Here is a 17,458-nt window from a genome sequence, read left to right as displayed (position 1 = left end):
TATATAGGAATGGCCGGTGCACTCACTGGCTGAGCGCTGTGCGGGCGACACCAAGCCAAGGGTTGCGATCCCCTTACCGGTCACAAAAAAGATAAAAGATATGTTGACTCAGCGAGATTGTTAAGAAACATCCTACTGACAGGAGGTATAGGAGTGCCAGGAGAATTTTTTCTATGGTGCTGCAATCTCTTGGGGTGGCGGACGCCAATCCTATAGCCATTGTTCGGACAAGTAGCACAATAAAGGTTAGAGACACTGGGTGGCATATACTTATCATGTCCCACGATGGCAAACTCATGATAGCAGGTTGGTATCAATCTTGGAGTAGCTCTTATATGTGCAAGGTAGAGTAGGCTTGTAAAAGCAAGAGGATGATTGCCAGGAGGGGAGATTATTTCTCCTCTGGAATTGGGAGAAGAGTGGAGGTCCTGGAAAATTTTAATTTTGTAAGTCCTAAGATAGATGAAGTATAAGGAAATGTTGGGTTAGGGGTTGAGCAGAGGGACCCCTCTGGGTTGGTGTGCATAGATTCACTGGGTGGAGCCTCAGGTGCTAACTTTACCAAAGATAGGTGGTACCAAGAGGTCTTTCCTAGTACCTTTACTGCCGTGGGGGTGGTGAGAAGTACTGTATAAGGCCCCTCCCAGCATGGTGACAGGGGCTTTGGGGTCCAGGTTTTAATGTATACTTGTTGTCCTGGGCTTAGTTTTAAATTTGAGGAAGCAGTGTGGAAAGGATGAGGTAGTAAAAGGTTGGCTTGTTCACAAAGAAGGTCCCCAATAAGCAAAAGGGTAGGGAGATACTGGCCTAAAGGTGATAGGCTAGGAGGTAGTGGCATAGGGTGAAGGGCCTGCCATACATGAGTTCAAATGGGCTGAAGCCAGTAGGTTTATGGGGGGCAGCCCATAAGTGAACTAGTGCCAAGGGAGGAGCTGTGTCCAGGGAAGATGTAGCTCCATGGACAATTTGGTGAGGTGTGTGTTAATGAGATGATTAGCCTTTTCTACTTTGCCAAATGACTGAGGCCAATATGGTATGTGAAGTTTCCACTTGATGTTTAGGGCTTGTGCTGTGAGTTGCGTGACTTGGGAAATGAATGCCGGGCCATTGTCTGACTGCAGGCTGGTGGGTAGGCCAAAACAGGGGATGATTTCTGAGGTGAGAGCTCGTGTCACTGTGGCTGCATCCTCTGAAATGAAAGGAAAGCTTCTACCTATCCTGTGAAGGTATCTACTAAGGTTAAGAGGTAGCACGTTTTCTTGTGGGGAGGCATGTGGGTAAAATCAATTTGCCAGTCTTGGCTGGGAGTACAGCCTTTAGCCTGATGGGTGGGAAAGGATTGGATCTGGAGGCCACCCTGATTTGAGAAACGGGAACAAATGGGGCAGTTTTTGATGATTTGTTTAAGTAATTTTGTCATGTTGGGATAATAGTATAAAGGCTGGATGAGGTGTGACAGGGGTTCGTGGCCTATGTGGATAGTATTACGTAAATCTAAGAGGATTTGTTTTGCTTGTGTCTCAGGGAGAACGTAATGACCAGAAATAACATACTGGCCATCTTTCTTTTGTGGCCCCAGTTTTAGGAGGCGGTGTTCCTCTTGAGGGGTGTACTGTGGTGAAGGCATAGGGGTCAGAAGAAGAACCTGGATGAAGGAAGTGTGGGGGTCTGATAATTGAGCGGCCTGTTTTGCAGTAAGGTCTGCTCATTTGTTACCCTGAACTTTGAGGCTATTGGAGGCCTGGTGTCCCCTGCAGTGTATAACTCTGACCTCTTTTAGAAGCTGGGCAGCCTCGAGAAGCATCCTGATGAAGCGTCCATTTTTTATGGGCCCTCCTTGGGTAGTCATGAATCCTCTCTCCTTCCGTGTAGTTGTGCAAGAATATAAGATGGTGTCAGCATATTTAGAATCCATGTATCTATTGACTCGTCTATCATTGGCCAGGGTGAGAGCATGGGTGAGGGCAACAAGTTCTGCCTGTTGGGAGGTGGTGTTAGGAGGAAGGGGAGCAGCCTCAACGGTTTGTGTTAAGCTTACTATGGCATATCCCACCCGGGGGGCAGGTGCAGAGGTGGCACTCCATCTATGAACCATTTGTGTTGGGGCTCTGTAATGGGGTGTGATGAGATGTGTGGAAAGGGATCAAGGAAAAAATCTAGGGCCTCCATACAGTTGTGTTCTATAGGTTGAGAGTGCCTTGTAATGAGAGTGGCTGGGTTCAAAGGAGGGCAAGGTTTAAAGAAAAACTGAGAATTTACAATGAAAGTAAGGTAGACGAGTTGTAGACGGGAGGGAGAGAGAATTGACATTGCCTTATGACTGACAAGGTCTTGAAGATGGTGGGGGGAACAAGTAGCTGTGTGTTGTCCAAAGGTTAATTTAGAGCTTTCTTGTGGTAGAAGGGCAGCTGCGGCCAAGGCCCATGAGCAAGGGGCCCATCCCCAGGCTGTGGTGTCTAGTTGTTTTAAGAGGTATGCAACTGGGGAGAAAATATCTCCTGCCTCTTGTCCCAAAACCCTAACCGCCAGTCCTTGTGTCTCGGTGACATATAGAATAAAAGGACAAGATAGGTTTGGGAGAGATAGAACTGGGGCTGTGAGGAGAGCACCATTTAGTCACTGGAAGAGAGAATGAATGGGATTTGTGGGATCTAAGGGAATGGCAAGATCCCCTTTGGCTGCCTCACGAAGTGGCTTTGCTAGCATGCCAAAATTGGGAATCCATACCTGAAGGTACCCTGTGAGTCCTGGGAAAGAAAGGATTTCACCCTTTGCGGTGGGGGTACGGAGTTCAGAAATTAGACTCTTGTGATCTACCATTATCTCTCTGGTGCTGGGAGTAAGGTGGACTCCCAAATAGGTGACCGAAGGGGAGGAAATTTGGTCCTTGTCGGAGGACATTCGATATCCCCTGGAGGCCAGGAAATTAAGGAGAGAAATAGTGTGGGCCTGTGAGTCCTCATATGAGAGGCTACATAGGAGAAGGTCATCTACATGTTGTAGTGTAGTGTTAGAGATGGGTGGAAGTTCAGATAAGTCTCCAGCTAAGGCTTGGCCAAAGAAGTGGGGGCTATCTCGAAATCCTTGGTGCAGGACCGTCCAAGTGAGTTGGGATCAGTGTGTGTCGGGATCGGTCCATGTGAAGGTGAACAAGTCTTGGCAGGAGGGGTGAAGCGGAATAGAACAGAAAGCATCTTTGAGGTCAAGGACTGAAAAGAAATTACTTGTAGTAGGAATGGTGGATAGGAGGGTGTAGGGATTGGGAACAACAGGGGTTATGGGTAAAACGGTTCATTAATGGCTTGGAGGTCCTGAACCAAGGGGTATGAGCCATTGGACTTCTTCACTGGGAGGATGGATGTGTTGTATGGTGAATGAGTGGGTCGCAAAAGGTTGGAGGAAAGGGGTTTTTGTATGATGGGCTTTAACCCTATGAGATGATTGAGAGCAATGGGATATTGAGGTATGTTAGGAAAAAGAGAAGGGTCTTTTAAAAGAACACAGATGGAGGAGTGATGAGTGGCGATGGAGGGGGAAGATGTATCCCATACAATCGGGTTGAGCAGGTTAGAGGAAAAGGGAAATGTGGAGTCCATAGAGTCCAGGTCTGTGGCGGCTTGGGCCAACAACAGCAAGGCAGGTGTCTGATCATATAAGGTTAAAGTTGCCCTGAACTTCAAGAGAATGTCACATCCCAATAGAGGGGCATGGCATTGGGGCATAACCAGGAATTTATGTGAAAAGTGGGTGTGGTGGAGGGTGCAGGAGAGGGGTGGTGTCACTTGAGGGCAGTATTTGGATCCCGTAACACCCACCACAGAGATAGAGGATGAAGTGGTGGGCCATGAATATTTGGGGAGAGTGGAGTAAGTGGCCCCTGTGTCAATAATAAAAGAGATGGGCTCACCTGCTATGAGGAGAGTTACCGTGGGCTCACACGTGGTGATCTCCATGGGTCCTCAAACCCTGGGCCTCGTCAGTCCTCCTCGTGGGCAAAGCCAAGAAGTTCAGGCAAGGATGGTCTTACCAGTGGAGTGGGGATTGGCCCACTCCCTCTGTGGCGAACAGGGCAGTCGACCCACCAGTTAGCCTCCTGCTTGCAATGTGGGCAAGGCCCAGGAGGGGGCCTATGGTTAGGACAGGCTCAAGCCCAGTGGCCCAGTTGGCCACACTTGAAACCGTTGCCAAGTGGCACATTTCGAGGTTTTGATATGTGAGCCCTTTGGGTAGAGGGTCCCCGGATGGCATTGGCCAGAAGCTGCTATTAGGCCTGATCTCTCTTGTATCACTCCTTCTTTTCCTCCTCCTCTCTATTGCTATCATTAGAAAAAATTTGCCATACATATTGTCATGTTTCATTTTAGTGTGAGCCCTGCATATATTATGTATGATAATTTGTGTTTACTTTGACCACTTTTAGTTTACTGGTCTGTTGGTCCTTTTAGTAACTTCGGGTTTTGGATCTATTATTGAGTCATCCTAACTCATTCAAAGTGCAGAAGAGAAACCAAACCAGATGTGGATATACAGAACTCAGGTCTATGTATATCAGATAAAATTGTTTTGACCAACCTTTTTTTTTTGCAGACAGAACAGTTCACAAACATGCATAAGAATTCAAAACTATGTATTTAAGGTCTCTTGATAATGTGTGTGAATCATGGCATAAACTTAACTGGGTATGTACATCAACATCATTTTTACTTAAAGGATCAAATTCAAGCCTAAGTAATTCTAATTCTTCCACATTATCTTTTTGGTCATTCAAGCAACTAGAAAAGAACCAAATAAAATAATTTTGAATCATAGAAATTATGTCAATACCCTTTCCAAAGGGCTCATGAAATACAAAGTTAACATGTTTGTTCTTTTACCATGTATCGAATGCCCCAAAATGTATTGCAGGATTGTTCACATATATTAAAACAAATGCCTCAAAAAACAAAGAGGTGGTTCATGATCACAAAGAGCAAACAGTCTAGTAGGAGGGTGGCAGATAAACCAAATAAATGCACGAAAACAACCAAACTCCTCCAGTGACTCACTCACTCACATGCACAGTCTTCTGTTTCAGAAGCTCATAGGAAATTGCAGATAAACAGGTTAAAACTTAAACATTTGCTCATTTCTGTTCCGTTTTCTCATCTTCAGCCCCTCTCTTCTTCCAACTGACCTTTACTGTCTGTTTCTCCCAGATCCTTCATACTCCTCTCCTCCCCTCTTCCCCAAAGCTCAGCTCTAGACTTTTCTAACAGGAGTATCGCATGTTATATTTCTTTTCATTCCTATCTAAGGCATGGAATTTAAGGTTTGTAGTTTAAATTTATTATGAGAGCCAACATAAATTTTAAGGATTATTTCTTTTAGCCTTAAAAGCTCAGCTTATACACCATGTATGGTTTATTTCTTCTTGCTGGGGTGCTTGTTGATCTCTACATTTAAAATCATCCCCTTTGCCTAAAATGCTAACCTAGGGTCATTAGAAAAATAGAATCAGAAATGTCTTGGAAGGATATGGAGATAGGAATCTGATTTGCCATCCATGTTATCACTAGTATGCTGTGTAGGGAAATGACTTAACAGTCCCCTGTGTTTAATCTTTGAAAAAATGTATTATTACAAGTCATATTTAATTTCTATCTATAAAATATGAGTCAGTAGATAGGGATTTTATTTTTACTTTACTATTAAGGAAAACAGATCCAAAACAGGATCTTCAATGTATGGGACATTTTTTGGTAGATGTTCAGACCAGAAAAGGAAATATACTGGCTTGCCTCAGAGGGTCTTTTATACCTGCTTTTCTTTCCCCACGAAAACTGGTAGTTTGAAGGAACATAAAGGGAGGAAATATTCTGCTTTCATTAAAAATGACCCATGCTTCCTGCTTATGGGCAAAATAAACCCTTTCTAAAGCAGCAGAAGCGGGCTTCACTTACAGTGTCACTGAAAGATGTTTCCATCTAGGAAGAATTTTTTTCAAGGCATTTAAAAACCATATGTTCTAATGAAATAAAAATGTGATTTTTTCAGGTTAGAAGACTTCATCCTACCTGACAATGGATATGTTTGTAATTAAAACCTTGGCATAGAATTGGGTTTACTGTGAATCATTGTGATGCCTGATAACTCTCCTGAGATATCCACCATCCTTAGTACTGATCTCTAATTCTTTTTTTTTTTTTTTTTTTTTTTTTAATTTTATTTTGTCGATATACATTGTAGCTGATTAATGCTCCCCATCACCAAAACCTCCCTCCCTCCCCCCTCCCCCCCTCCCCCCCAACAATGTCCTTTCTGTTTGTTTGTTGTATCAACTTCAAATAATTGTGGTTGTTATATCTTCTTCCTCCCCGCCCCCCGGTTTGTGTGTGTATGTGTGTATGTGTGTGTGTGAATTTATATATTAATTTTTAGCTCCCTCCAATAAGTGAGAACATGTGGTATTTCTCTTTCTGTGCCTGACTTGTTTCACTTAATATAATTCTCTCAAGGTCCATCCATGTTGTTGCAAATGGCAGTATTTCATTCGTTTTTATAGCTGAGTAGTATTCCATTGTGTAGATGTACCACATTTTCCGTATCCACTCATCTGATGATGGGCATTTGGGCTGGTTCCAACTCTTGGCTATTGTAAAGAGTGCTGCGATGAACATTGGGGAACAGGTATACCTTCGACTTGATGATTTCCATTCCTCTGGGTATATTCCCAACAGTGGGATGGCTGGGTCGTATGGTAGATCTATTTGCAATTGTTTAAGGAACCTCCATACCATTTTCCATAGAGGCTGCACCATTTTGCAGTCCCACCAACAATGTATGAGAGTTCCTTTTTCTCCGCAGCCTCGCCAGCATTTATCGTTCATAGTCTTTTGGATTTTAGCCATCCTAACTGGGGTTATTCATGAATACGACCCCAAAAGCACGGGCAACCAAAGGAAAAATAAACAAATGGGATTATATCAAACTAAAAAGCTTCTGCACAGCAAAAGAAACAATTAAAAGAGTTAAAAGACAACCAACAGAGTGGGAGAAAATATTTGCAAAATATACATCTGACAAAGGATTAATATCCAGAATATATAAGGAACTCAAACAAGCAACCCAATTAAAAAATGGGCAAAAGAGCTAAGTAGGCATTTCTCTAAGGAAGATATCCAAATGGCCAACAGACATATGAAAAAATGCTCAACATCACTCAGCATCCGGGAAATGCAAATCAAACTGATCTCTAATTCTTAACACCTGGAGGCTACTTTGTATATTTAGCAGTTAGGTGATTTCTGAGACCCGGCAGCTGTTGGTGATAGAGTTATTGTGTGCAAAACAAAAGCCATTCTGTTCTGTTCTCCAGCCACCTTTGTATCATTGATACAGGAGCTGTTTCATAAATGAGGTATAATTCTTTACCAGGGAATTTCATTACTGCTCATGTCTCAATGTTAGCTTACACTTCCAGCAGCAGAGGGGAATGTCTGAATGTACCTCTTTATAGAAAGAATTCTGGTTTCTGACCTCTGTTAAGATGCTTGCATTTTAAATCTGTTGATTAGACCTGCAATTAGATGCCATCATAACAACATATATATTGCTACCATCCCTACCGTAAACCACCAAATCAAGGCCAGCTGTCAGCCTGCTTGTCATGGAAATTAAACAGAGCACAGGATACAGTGACACCCATAGGTACCAGTATGAACTTGATATCTTGCACAATTCCTCACTGACCAGTACTGGGAAATTCTCATAAAGCAGATCAGAACAGACATCTATTTGAAGAACATGCACTTTTTCACCCAAATGGTATATTCATTATTTTTATTTAGAAAGTTTATCAATCTAGGCAATTTTCAATTGCGTATAAAAAAACCAAACTGGCCAAAACAAGGAAATGCCATAGGCTGCATCATTCTGTCCAGCTTTCATCCCTCTCTGGGCTGGGTGCCATTTGCTGTGTGACTTTCAGTTTCCTTCCACTAGAGGTGACTATATTTCCCTGTCTCGGGGATGTGGGCTCAGCCACATGACTTGCTTCGGCCAGGCTTAAGCAGTATTGCTTGTTTTCACTTACCTTCTTGCACTTCTACCCTTGCATGAGATGAACATGGCCCAGCTATCTCTCATCAAAAAAGAAATGTAAGGCAGATCTGGAATCTGCAGGTTGTAGCCAGACCAGCTGAATCCGGCCTAGGTCAACCTACTTCCAGCTGACCCAGAGTTGCTTAAGCAGGAATAAGTGACAGCTGTTTTAAGCCCCAATGCATTTTGGAGTGGTTTGTTACACAGCACTATTGTGGCAATATCTGACAGATATGTAGTGCTCAGGTAACTGAAGAGTGCAAAGGTAGCATGCGCTTCAGGTAGGGTTTGACTCTTGGGGCTTCAATCTGGTATGTTTTCTTTCTTGGTGGCATGACGACTATAGCCACTTTTTCAGGCTTCACATTTACAATACATACCACCTGGAAAGCAAGAAGGTTTCTCTTGTTCAGCCATCATACAAAAGTCCTGGCCATCACTCTAAGGCAACTTAGGGCACATGTCTATCCCAGGTCAATCATTAGGCAAGGAGGGTGGGATTATGCAACTTGGTTTATGTCAATCAGTGTCCTCTCTTGAAGACAGGAGTGGGTCCAGTCTCTTCCAAAATCCATGTTGTGCCAAACCGAAGGTGGAAATGGGAGGTGGAACAGATGCTGAGAGGCACCTCAATGTTAATTATGGACAGAGTCTAAAATCCCCTCGCTTTATTTAAAATTTCTATTAATACATTATTTGGCTCAAGATGTTTTTCTACCTCCATGTTGCTAGACTATCTAGAGCTAGAGAGAGAGATTTATCATGTAGATCTTAGATGTTTCCTGGTAAATGGCAAAGCATACAACCACACCCATGCTACCTAAGCACTGGAAGTTGCCAAATAGGACTTCACCATTAGCTTACTGGACTGCCAACTCCTGGTATCTCAGGATTTTAAGAAAATGAAAGATAGGTTTGACCTACTAGAATGTAGCGACTTCTGACCTAGAGAATGAGTTAATGCTGATAAGAATCATTCCACTGAATTCTGGCCTTCATTGTTTCTGATGAGAAATCAACTTATTGTCCTCTACACATAGAAAGCACCAAAAATACGTGTTGAATTAACTAACTAAAAATAGAGCCAAAGTTTTTGGCATGTAGTCTAATGTCATTTCAAGAGCACCCTACCACCTCTTTGTAAAAACTTCCTTTGTACATTCATGGTCCCCACTGCAGTCTCTGCAGTGAAGTAAATCAATGAACAACCAATCCAGGTAATTTTTGCAAACATGATCATTAAAGTGATCACCAGCTACTCTCTGTACTTCTGAGAGTTCTTCCTGACCCTGAAGTGTCTGTAAGATTGAACAGCCCTTATCATTCAAAACATTTTTGTCATTTAACAAATGTTCATCATTCTGTAAACATAATCAAGCACCCACTGTCCACAAGGTACTGTGTGAAGTCGTACGAAGGATGCAGAACTGAATGAGAGATAATACTTGTCTTCAAGTACCCAACTAATATAATTTGTCACTCAAGATTTCAGGGAAACTAGACAGAAAGAAAGACTTGAGACCTCTCATGGAACTACAGATTCTTAGGGAGCAGCTCAGCTGTCTTCTTGTAGGATTATTTACCTTGTCATCTCTAATCATTAAGGGCTTCAGTTCTATGTTAAACATCTGTAAGCAAGAAGACAAAAATCATTCACACCAAGCATCTTCGTGTGATCCAGCTTAGGAGTTAGGCATATTGCCATATTCTTACCTAATTTCTTAAAAATTCTTACCCATGCATTCACCATGGTGTGCATGGACATTATTAGGATTGTTTTGCCGGTAATATCCTGGTTAAATAATTCCACATAATTGTTAATTTTGGGGTGCAGAATGAGCTACATTCTCCTGAAGTCCCTCTATCTCTTTGTATTTTTTTTCCAGATGAGTTATGCCTTGTACCATACAAACAGAAAACTAACATTAGAATCTAAAATAACTATCAATGCCAAGATTGTTGTGGTTGGTGCATCCACTGTTGGAATTTCCTTCCTAGAGACACTGGTATTTTGGTGAGTTGTTCTACTTTATTTATGTATTTATTTATATCTAAACAGTAAAATTTCTCTTTCTAGACCTGAGAGCCCCTTGCAAGAGCAGACCTGAGTTTGTTTGCCATCCCACACACCTTGCTTATGTGGATTGATAAATCAATAGAATATTCTAAAGCATGGGTTAGCAAACTGTAGCTGCCAGGACAAATCTGTTTTGCCACCTGCTTTTGTAAATAAAGCCTTATTGGAACACAAACACACTCATTTATTTATGTGTTGTCTGTGGCTGTTTTCCTGCTATAATGGCAGATTTGAATAGCTGCGACAGAGACCATATGGCCTATCATGACTAAAATATATGCTATCTGACTCTTTCCAGAAAAAGTTTGCTGACTCCTATTCTAAACTAATGTTTCTCTTACTGGCCAGATCATAAGAATCACCTGGGGCATTAATTGAAGATGTAGATTCCCAGACCCCACAGCAGACAAATAGAATCAGGAACTCTCAGGGAAGGGTCTAGGAATCTGTATGTTAACAGGTACACAATATAATCAAGCAGGTTTAGAAATGCATTTTGACTTTATGTCTTATAAATAGGCTTTCAGAAATGGCATACAGGCCAGGGCCTTTCTTCCAACCCTTGCATTTTGGGTGCCAGGGAAAGACTGAGGCCTGTACATCTCTTCTGATGCTGTATTCTCATTGTCCTCAAAGCACCAAACTAGGTTTTCTTTCAGAGCCTAATTCCTGTTGGGTAATTCTCAAGGATTCCGAGCTTCGCTAGTCTATCTCCCCATCTGCTTGCTTAATTTCAGCAGCTCTTTTGCAGGGAGAGCCCTGGGGTAGAGTCTGAGAACTTGGGGTCATGGCCCAGCATCACCACTGCCTGACATAGAACCTTAGGTGTGTCGCCTAACTTCTCTCTCAGACTTGATAGCCTTTGGTTTTTTTTTTTTTTTTTTTTTTTTTTCTTAAGTCTCATAGATGTTTTAAAAGACCCTGACTTTTGGGGACTACAGAACTCTGAATTAAAAGAGCCCAGTTTTTTCTAAATCTTTTGCTAGGGATCATGTGAGAAACTTTAGCTACTGTTCAAAATCATTGGTGCTAAGAAGTAAGGGGGTGATGGGAAAATGCAGCCCACCAGGGCTTCTGGCTGGAGCCAACATCCACCAGCTCAAGGAAGATAGGTGGGCCTTGTGAGGGGTCAGATAAGGAAAGGGATGGAGGAAATGAGTCTGAAAGTTTTTTGTGCCTGGCTAACATGGAGATGAGCTAACGCCAAAAGTTTGCTTTGCTCATCTGACATAACATTAACCAGATAAAGAACTGGGTTTTTTTGTTTTTGTTTTTCTTTTTGTTTGGTTTTTTTATTTTCTGGCCAGTTTGTTCAATTCAACAGAACATACCTTAATTAATCAGAAGTAATTGAATGTCATTATTGAAGTTAGCAACAGAGTTCACATGCTGTAAATATTGTGGTTGATTTGCAGCAATATTTCATTGCAAGAATGAAATGCTGAGAAACACCTAGAAATATTCGTTTTCCTGTGTGTTTCGCATTGTAGTGTGAGTGCTTTGCTGTTCCGCTGCGTTTCTTGTTCTAAAAACTTCTGAACAGCAATTCTAATGCAACTATTTTTGAATGATGAATTATCAGGGTGGAGTTGTGAAATTATACTGGTCCAGAAGTTATAAACAGATCTTAAATCTTAATTTAGATTTATATTAGTCATAATGTTGTGTTTAAATGATTATATTAAGATATAAACATGTAATTTTATTTTTGTAGAATCAACTTAGATTTAATAAAGATAAGTATAAATTTTGATATAAGTATTGGGTTAATTAAATTCCCCTATCAGACAGACCTTTTAAAGCATTTTAAAGTACTCATAATTATCATCGTTATACAGATCATGTACACTAAAAATAGACTGGTATCAGTTTACAGATCTCTAATCCTTAAGAAAGGAAATAGATTATTTTCTCTAATTATTTTAAATTAGCAATCACCATAGTAACCTACTGCATATTTTCTTTTACCAGTTTAGTTACCATTTGAACTTAATTTTATGTATGATTTGAACTGGAATAAAACTGAGGAAATACAGTTTCCACCAAGCACTCACCACTAATAAGGATTAAATCCACATTTTGGAAGTAAGATTTAGAAAAATCGCCCTCCTTGTACACTTGAACTGCATTATCAGGCTCAGCAGGGGCCACATAGTTCCTGGAAAATCCATTTCAGGCCTAGTACTGTAACCTGTTTTTCCAGAAATGATAGTTATCTTGTCATCTGGTGACATAACAGACACAACTCTTTGTTATTATATTATCCTTATATAAATTCTGTGCCTTGTTATATCTTTCCTTCCCTGAGTGCTGAGGTGCTGCTGGGGTAGCTAAAACAATCTGCCCAAATTCACCCACTAATAGGCTAAGGGATAAGCTCCATGCAAGCAGGAACAGTGAGGGTGGTGTTTTGATTTTTTTTTTTAAGCACAATATTCTCCCTGGTCCTCAACTGCTACCCATCCAGTTATATCTACACAGAGACACCTTCTTGTCTTTGGTTGTCAGGCCTGTGAGTGACCCCTGCATCTTCTCGTTCTTACTAGGATGAGGCCTCTGGGGCCCTCCAGTGCTGGGTGACAAATGTGGCAGGCATTTCCCCAGGGACACACACCAGCATCCTGGGCTTTTACTTCCTTGCCCTTCTCCCCACCCTCCTGGTCCCGGCACTGGTGATCCTCCAGCGCTGGGCTGAGGAGCCCTCTGTGATCTCCACCAGCCCTGTGGAGGCCTTGACCTGAAGGTGGGGAAGGGTGGGGTGTGGGGCCATTCCGGGTGGGCATGAGCCTCAGCTAATTTGTTCCCTCCCACTTGTCCTGTGCATTTGTCTTCTGAGAGCACTGTGCCTAAGTGTCCTGGCCTTCTGTCCCATCACCTACCCTGCCAGGGTGTGGTCCTCTGTGGCACAAATCAGGAGCTGAGCAGGGAAGGATAGCTGGAGCAGAGCTCAGCCAGGGGAGCAGTTGTCTTGGGGTAGAGGGCAGTGAATTGGAGGGGAAAGGGCAAATCTTAAGACATTTTACTGTGACATAGGCCTGTTCTTCAGGATGCCCAAGACATTCCAGTGATGGACCTCAATTATCTTAAAATTACAATTCTCATGATTGATGGATTGTGTGGCTGCCCTGGCTCTTTGATGCTGAAAGATCTTGGCAAGGGCAGTATAGGGGTTACATATACATTATCCTTCTCAGAACTTCTAATAATGAGACTTCTTTAAATCCCCAACCACTGGGAAAAGCAGAAAGATCTCAGTCTCAGCTGTAAGCCCACCTCTGCCGACAACAAGTGCCGTGGCCCTGGGGGTGGTCCTGTCCTCATCTGTGCCAAGGGAGGCTCACAGCATGGAACCCCCATGTCCTGCCAGCCCAAAGGTGCTGTCACCGTAGGAACTCCACAAACTCTATAAGCGGACTACAGTGAAGTCCTCATTCTTGAATCAACAGCCAAGTCCCAAGGTGAGCTTATGTCATCCATCAAGGAAATACTACTTATTTCCCAAAGGAGAGCTTTTCAGTGGAGTCTAAGAGTTCATCACAGAAAGCAAGAGGCCCCTTTCCACAAAGTTTCAAAAGTCAGCTGTTTGCCAGTCGCTTTGCACACCCAGTATTGCCCTGCTGAACTCCCCAAATGCAATACTTGGACTATTTCCGGCTTTCCACAAAGATACCCCAAAATAATTTTTAAAAAGCAGTGTGGAAATGCTATACCGAAAAAGGGCAGGAACCAGCTCTGTGGCTTCTCTTCTGTTTTTACATCCTTTTCATTCCAAGCGTGGTCTGTGGACCAGAGGCTTCGGCATCATCTGTGAGCTCATTAGAAATGGAGAACCCCTGGCCTTGCCCCAGACTGTGTCTCAAGTTGATACATTTCCTCCAAGAATTATGCCAACAACAGCCTCTTCACTATCTCTTGTGTGCCAGCTCACTGAGCTGAAGCAGTTACTGTTTTATTTCTGCTATTTATTTCAGTTACTGTTTTATTTCAGTTATTTTATTTATTTCAGCAAGTGGGTCTCTTTGCTTCTGTGTTTTATGCTATTTGCTCCTGATTGCTGAGCAGTTCCTTTTAATCCATTATTTTGAAAGCCTTCCTAGTTTAATTCTGATGTAAAGAATCTCTTGAAGAGCCATTGTAATGGCACTAGAAAAATGCATAAGTGAATCATGAGATGACAGTAACTGAAAGCAGCCCAGGTGGTGTCCCGATAGCCCTTTGTGGGACTAGGGAAATACACACTTGGATTCACAGCAAGCTCTGTGGGTGCTGGAAAGCCCAAGCTCACCCCATATTCCACTACATTGCTAAGAAGAGTGTTCTCAGAAAACGACCAAATAATCTCTCCAAAGGATGAAAGCTCACAATTTTTATCTAGACATTGATCCCTCATCTGGTTGTGTATCAAGGTGACTAAGAATAGCTTGGAACTAGCTGGGCATGTTTTCAAAGCTGCAATTGTGGCTAACATGACCAAAACTCCTGTTATAGGGCTGTGCAGTTCCGCACAATATCTGGCACAGCTGTGGCCTCTGGCAGAAGCCAGTCCAGTGCTTGTGGCTTAATTAGGCTTTTTATCTTTACATTTTTCTGAGGACATCTGAAACCTTCAGTGTGGCTTTTCACTACTTAGGTGACTAATTATATTGTCAGTGCTTCCTTGCTGATCTCAGAGCTAAACCCCAACAGGTTGGTGATTGTGACTGTCCCATCCTATCGGTCTCAGCCACATGAATCAGTGGACATGTTGTTCCCCCTGATTGCTCTGATCATTCCAGGGCAAAAGCAGTGTGGTGGAAAGGCCAGCACCATGCGTAGGGCCACCCTCCATCATGCCTAGACAGCAGGTGGTGACTCAGGCAGAGATCCATGAGGCAGGTCAAATCTTGTCATATTGTTATGTTGGCATCACAGTGGGATCATGAGGGCCTAATTCAGAGGCCAGTGTGGTAGTCGGGGGTGGGGAGTAGGGAGAGACTATATATGTCAGGTGTAGGGCTAAGCCTCCCGAGGCAGGAAACTCAGCATTCTGCAGTCAGATAATAATGGCCCGGAACCCTCCCTGGTGTCAGTGATCATAATGGCGTTTCCTAACCCGATTCCAACATTTAAATGTAATTAATGTTAAATAAAAGTATTTTCATTTGCTGTAGTTATCCACTCCTGCTTGTTTCCTTTTCTTATCTCCTAATACCTATGTTAGAGATTCCCAGAATGAAAGAAAAGCAATTTTCACTGAGCAATGCTAGGCTTTTGTGGGGGAAGAGGTGAGATTATTGTCATTTTTTGTGGGTTCTTTGTGATTCTTTGGGGTTAAGGAAGTTAAGTAGGAAATGCATTCTTATGACCATACAAAGCACAAATCACATACCCCAAACTCAGTCATATACTTGCCTATTCAGTCTTCATCACCTGCTGTTGGATAATTGTCAAATAACATTGGTACCTGTCTTGGTTTGCATTCCTTCAAACCAAGGTAAAAACAAAGAATTTGGGGTGCAAGACAGATGCTTCCTGACTTATGATGGCTCACTTATAGCTTTTCAGCTTTATAATGGGTTTATCAGGGTATTCAATGCATTTTGACTTACAGTGGGTTTATTGGGGCATAAATCTATTGTAAGTCAAGTAGCATTGGTAGGCTATTTGGGAGTTGTCCTAGGAAACTACCTGAGAGAGCAGGAAGGTAAGACAGGGATGGAGAGGGCCGAGCCCGTGGCGCACTCGGTAGCGTGCTGCGCTAGGAGCGCGGTGACGCTCCCGCCGCGGGTTCGGATCCTATATGGGAATGACTGGTGCACTCACTGGCTGAGTGCCGGTCACGGAAAAAAAAAAAAAAAAAAAAAAGAAGACAGGGATGGAGATAAGGTCAGATGAGTAGTTTTCAAAATGTGATATGTGGACCAGCCCCTTTAGCATTACCTGTGAACCTGTCCGAGGTGCAGATACTCAGGCCCCACCCTGTAAGCACTGAATGAGAAACCTGGGGTGGGGCCCAGGGATATGTGTTTCACAACCCTCCAGGGGAGTCAACAGGTCACCCAAGTCTGAGAACCACTGATTAGGGTGTAGTGGACAGAGTCAGTGCTCTGCCATGCCCAACAGAGCCCGAGAAAGTTAATTATCAACATCTGGAACCTCAATCTCCTCACCTGTGTAATGGGGAAAGCACCCCAGAATCCCTCCTAATCAGGAAACGTATGTAAAGCATCTGTCAGTGTGCCTAGCACTCAATATTTGTTAGATGGCCCCTCCCACTAGTTAAATTTGCATCTCTAGAGGAGGTGAGCATTGCCTTTCAAAGGACTAAAGTGATGGGGAGATGGAGTTTTCCTAGTGAGGAAGATACCCTCTTCCCTGAGGACTTGGGGTGACCCAGAGGCATTTCCAGCCAGCACTCCTGGTGAGACATCCCCTTGGAGTTGGGTTAAAATGGCCATCACCATTGCTTTGACATCACAGGGACCAAGCAAGCAGCCCAGCCTTCTGTGGTGTTTCTATTTTGCAAAACTGCTTGACTCCAGGGAGAATTGGAGTCGTGCACATCCCTGTTAGCTGTAGACCCAACAGCTAAGGGATGTCCAGATCCCTTATGGATCACGAACCTATGTTCACAAGGGCCACATCTGGGTCTTTTTAGGGAGCTCCAATTAACCGCCATTGCCTATGGGCTACCAATGGATGTTTCTTAGGCCTTTTCCCGATACTTGGATGCTTTGCAAACCTTAATTAACATACCTCTGGACCTTTATTCTGCCACTAATCTCAAATTGATCATGTAAGTTTTAGGAGGCTCTGACTGCACCCCCACCCACCCCAAGTTCAAGAGTTCTGCTGCATTAAAAAAAAAAAAAAAAAAAGGCCAAGACAAAAATTTCAGTCTTTACTTGTGTCTCTCAAATATTTGATGGGATCATACACTTCCTTCATATAAACTTATAATAAACTCTACCCTCCTTTCTTGAGCATTCCAACCCCTATGAGCTTCTGTGTATTTCTACCTCTAGAATAGTGGTTCTTAAAGTGTCATTCCTGGATGACCAGCATCGACATCATTTTCGGAACTTGTTAAAAATACAAATTTTCAGGTTCCACTGCAGACAGACATCATCAGAAACTCTGGGAACAGGGCCCAGCAATCTGTGTTTTAACAAGCCCTCCAGAGATTCCCTTGGACTTCAGTGCCACTTCAAGGCCAATAGCAGCTTTGCCCTGCCAGCTCCATCCTCCTATCCCCACTTTTCTCATGTGCAGCCTTGCACCCAGAAAAACAAAGGACGGCATAGTCCCTCAGCTACTCACCCT

The 17,458-nt window shown here is 42.9% G+C and overlaps 1 protein-coding gene across 1 annotated transcript in view; it reads left to right on the top strand.

Moving 5' to 3' along the window:
- The window catches only part of LOC134390401 (cilia- and flagella-associated protein 61-like), a 222,856-nt gene that overhangs the window by 120,525 nt on the left and 84,873 nt on the right, over positions 1-17,458 (top strand). Inside the window, 1 exon segment of the mRNA XM_063113697.1 lies at positions 9,966-10,093. Within this exon segment, the coding sequence (XP_062969767.1) occupies positions 9,966-10,093 (128 nt within the window).

Source organism: Cynocephalus volans, chromosome 11, assembly GCF_027409185.1.
Source record: "Cynocephalus volans isolate mCynVol1 chromosome 11, mCynVol1.pri, whole genome shotgun sequence".
Classification (NCBI taxonomy): Eukaryota; Metazoa; Chordata; class Mammalia; order Dermoptera; family Cynocephalidae; genus Cynocephalus; species Cynocephalus volans.
This window is presented reverse-complemented; position numbering and strand designations above follow the sequence as displayed.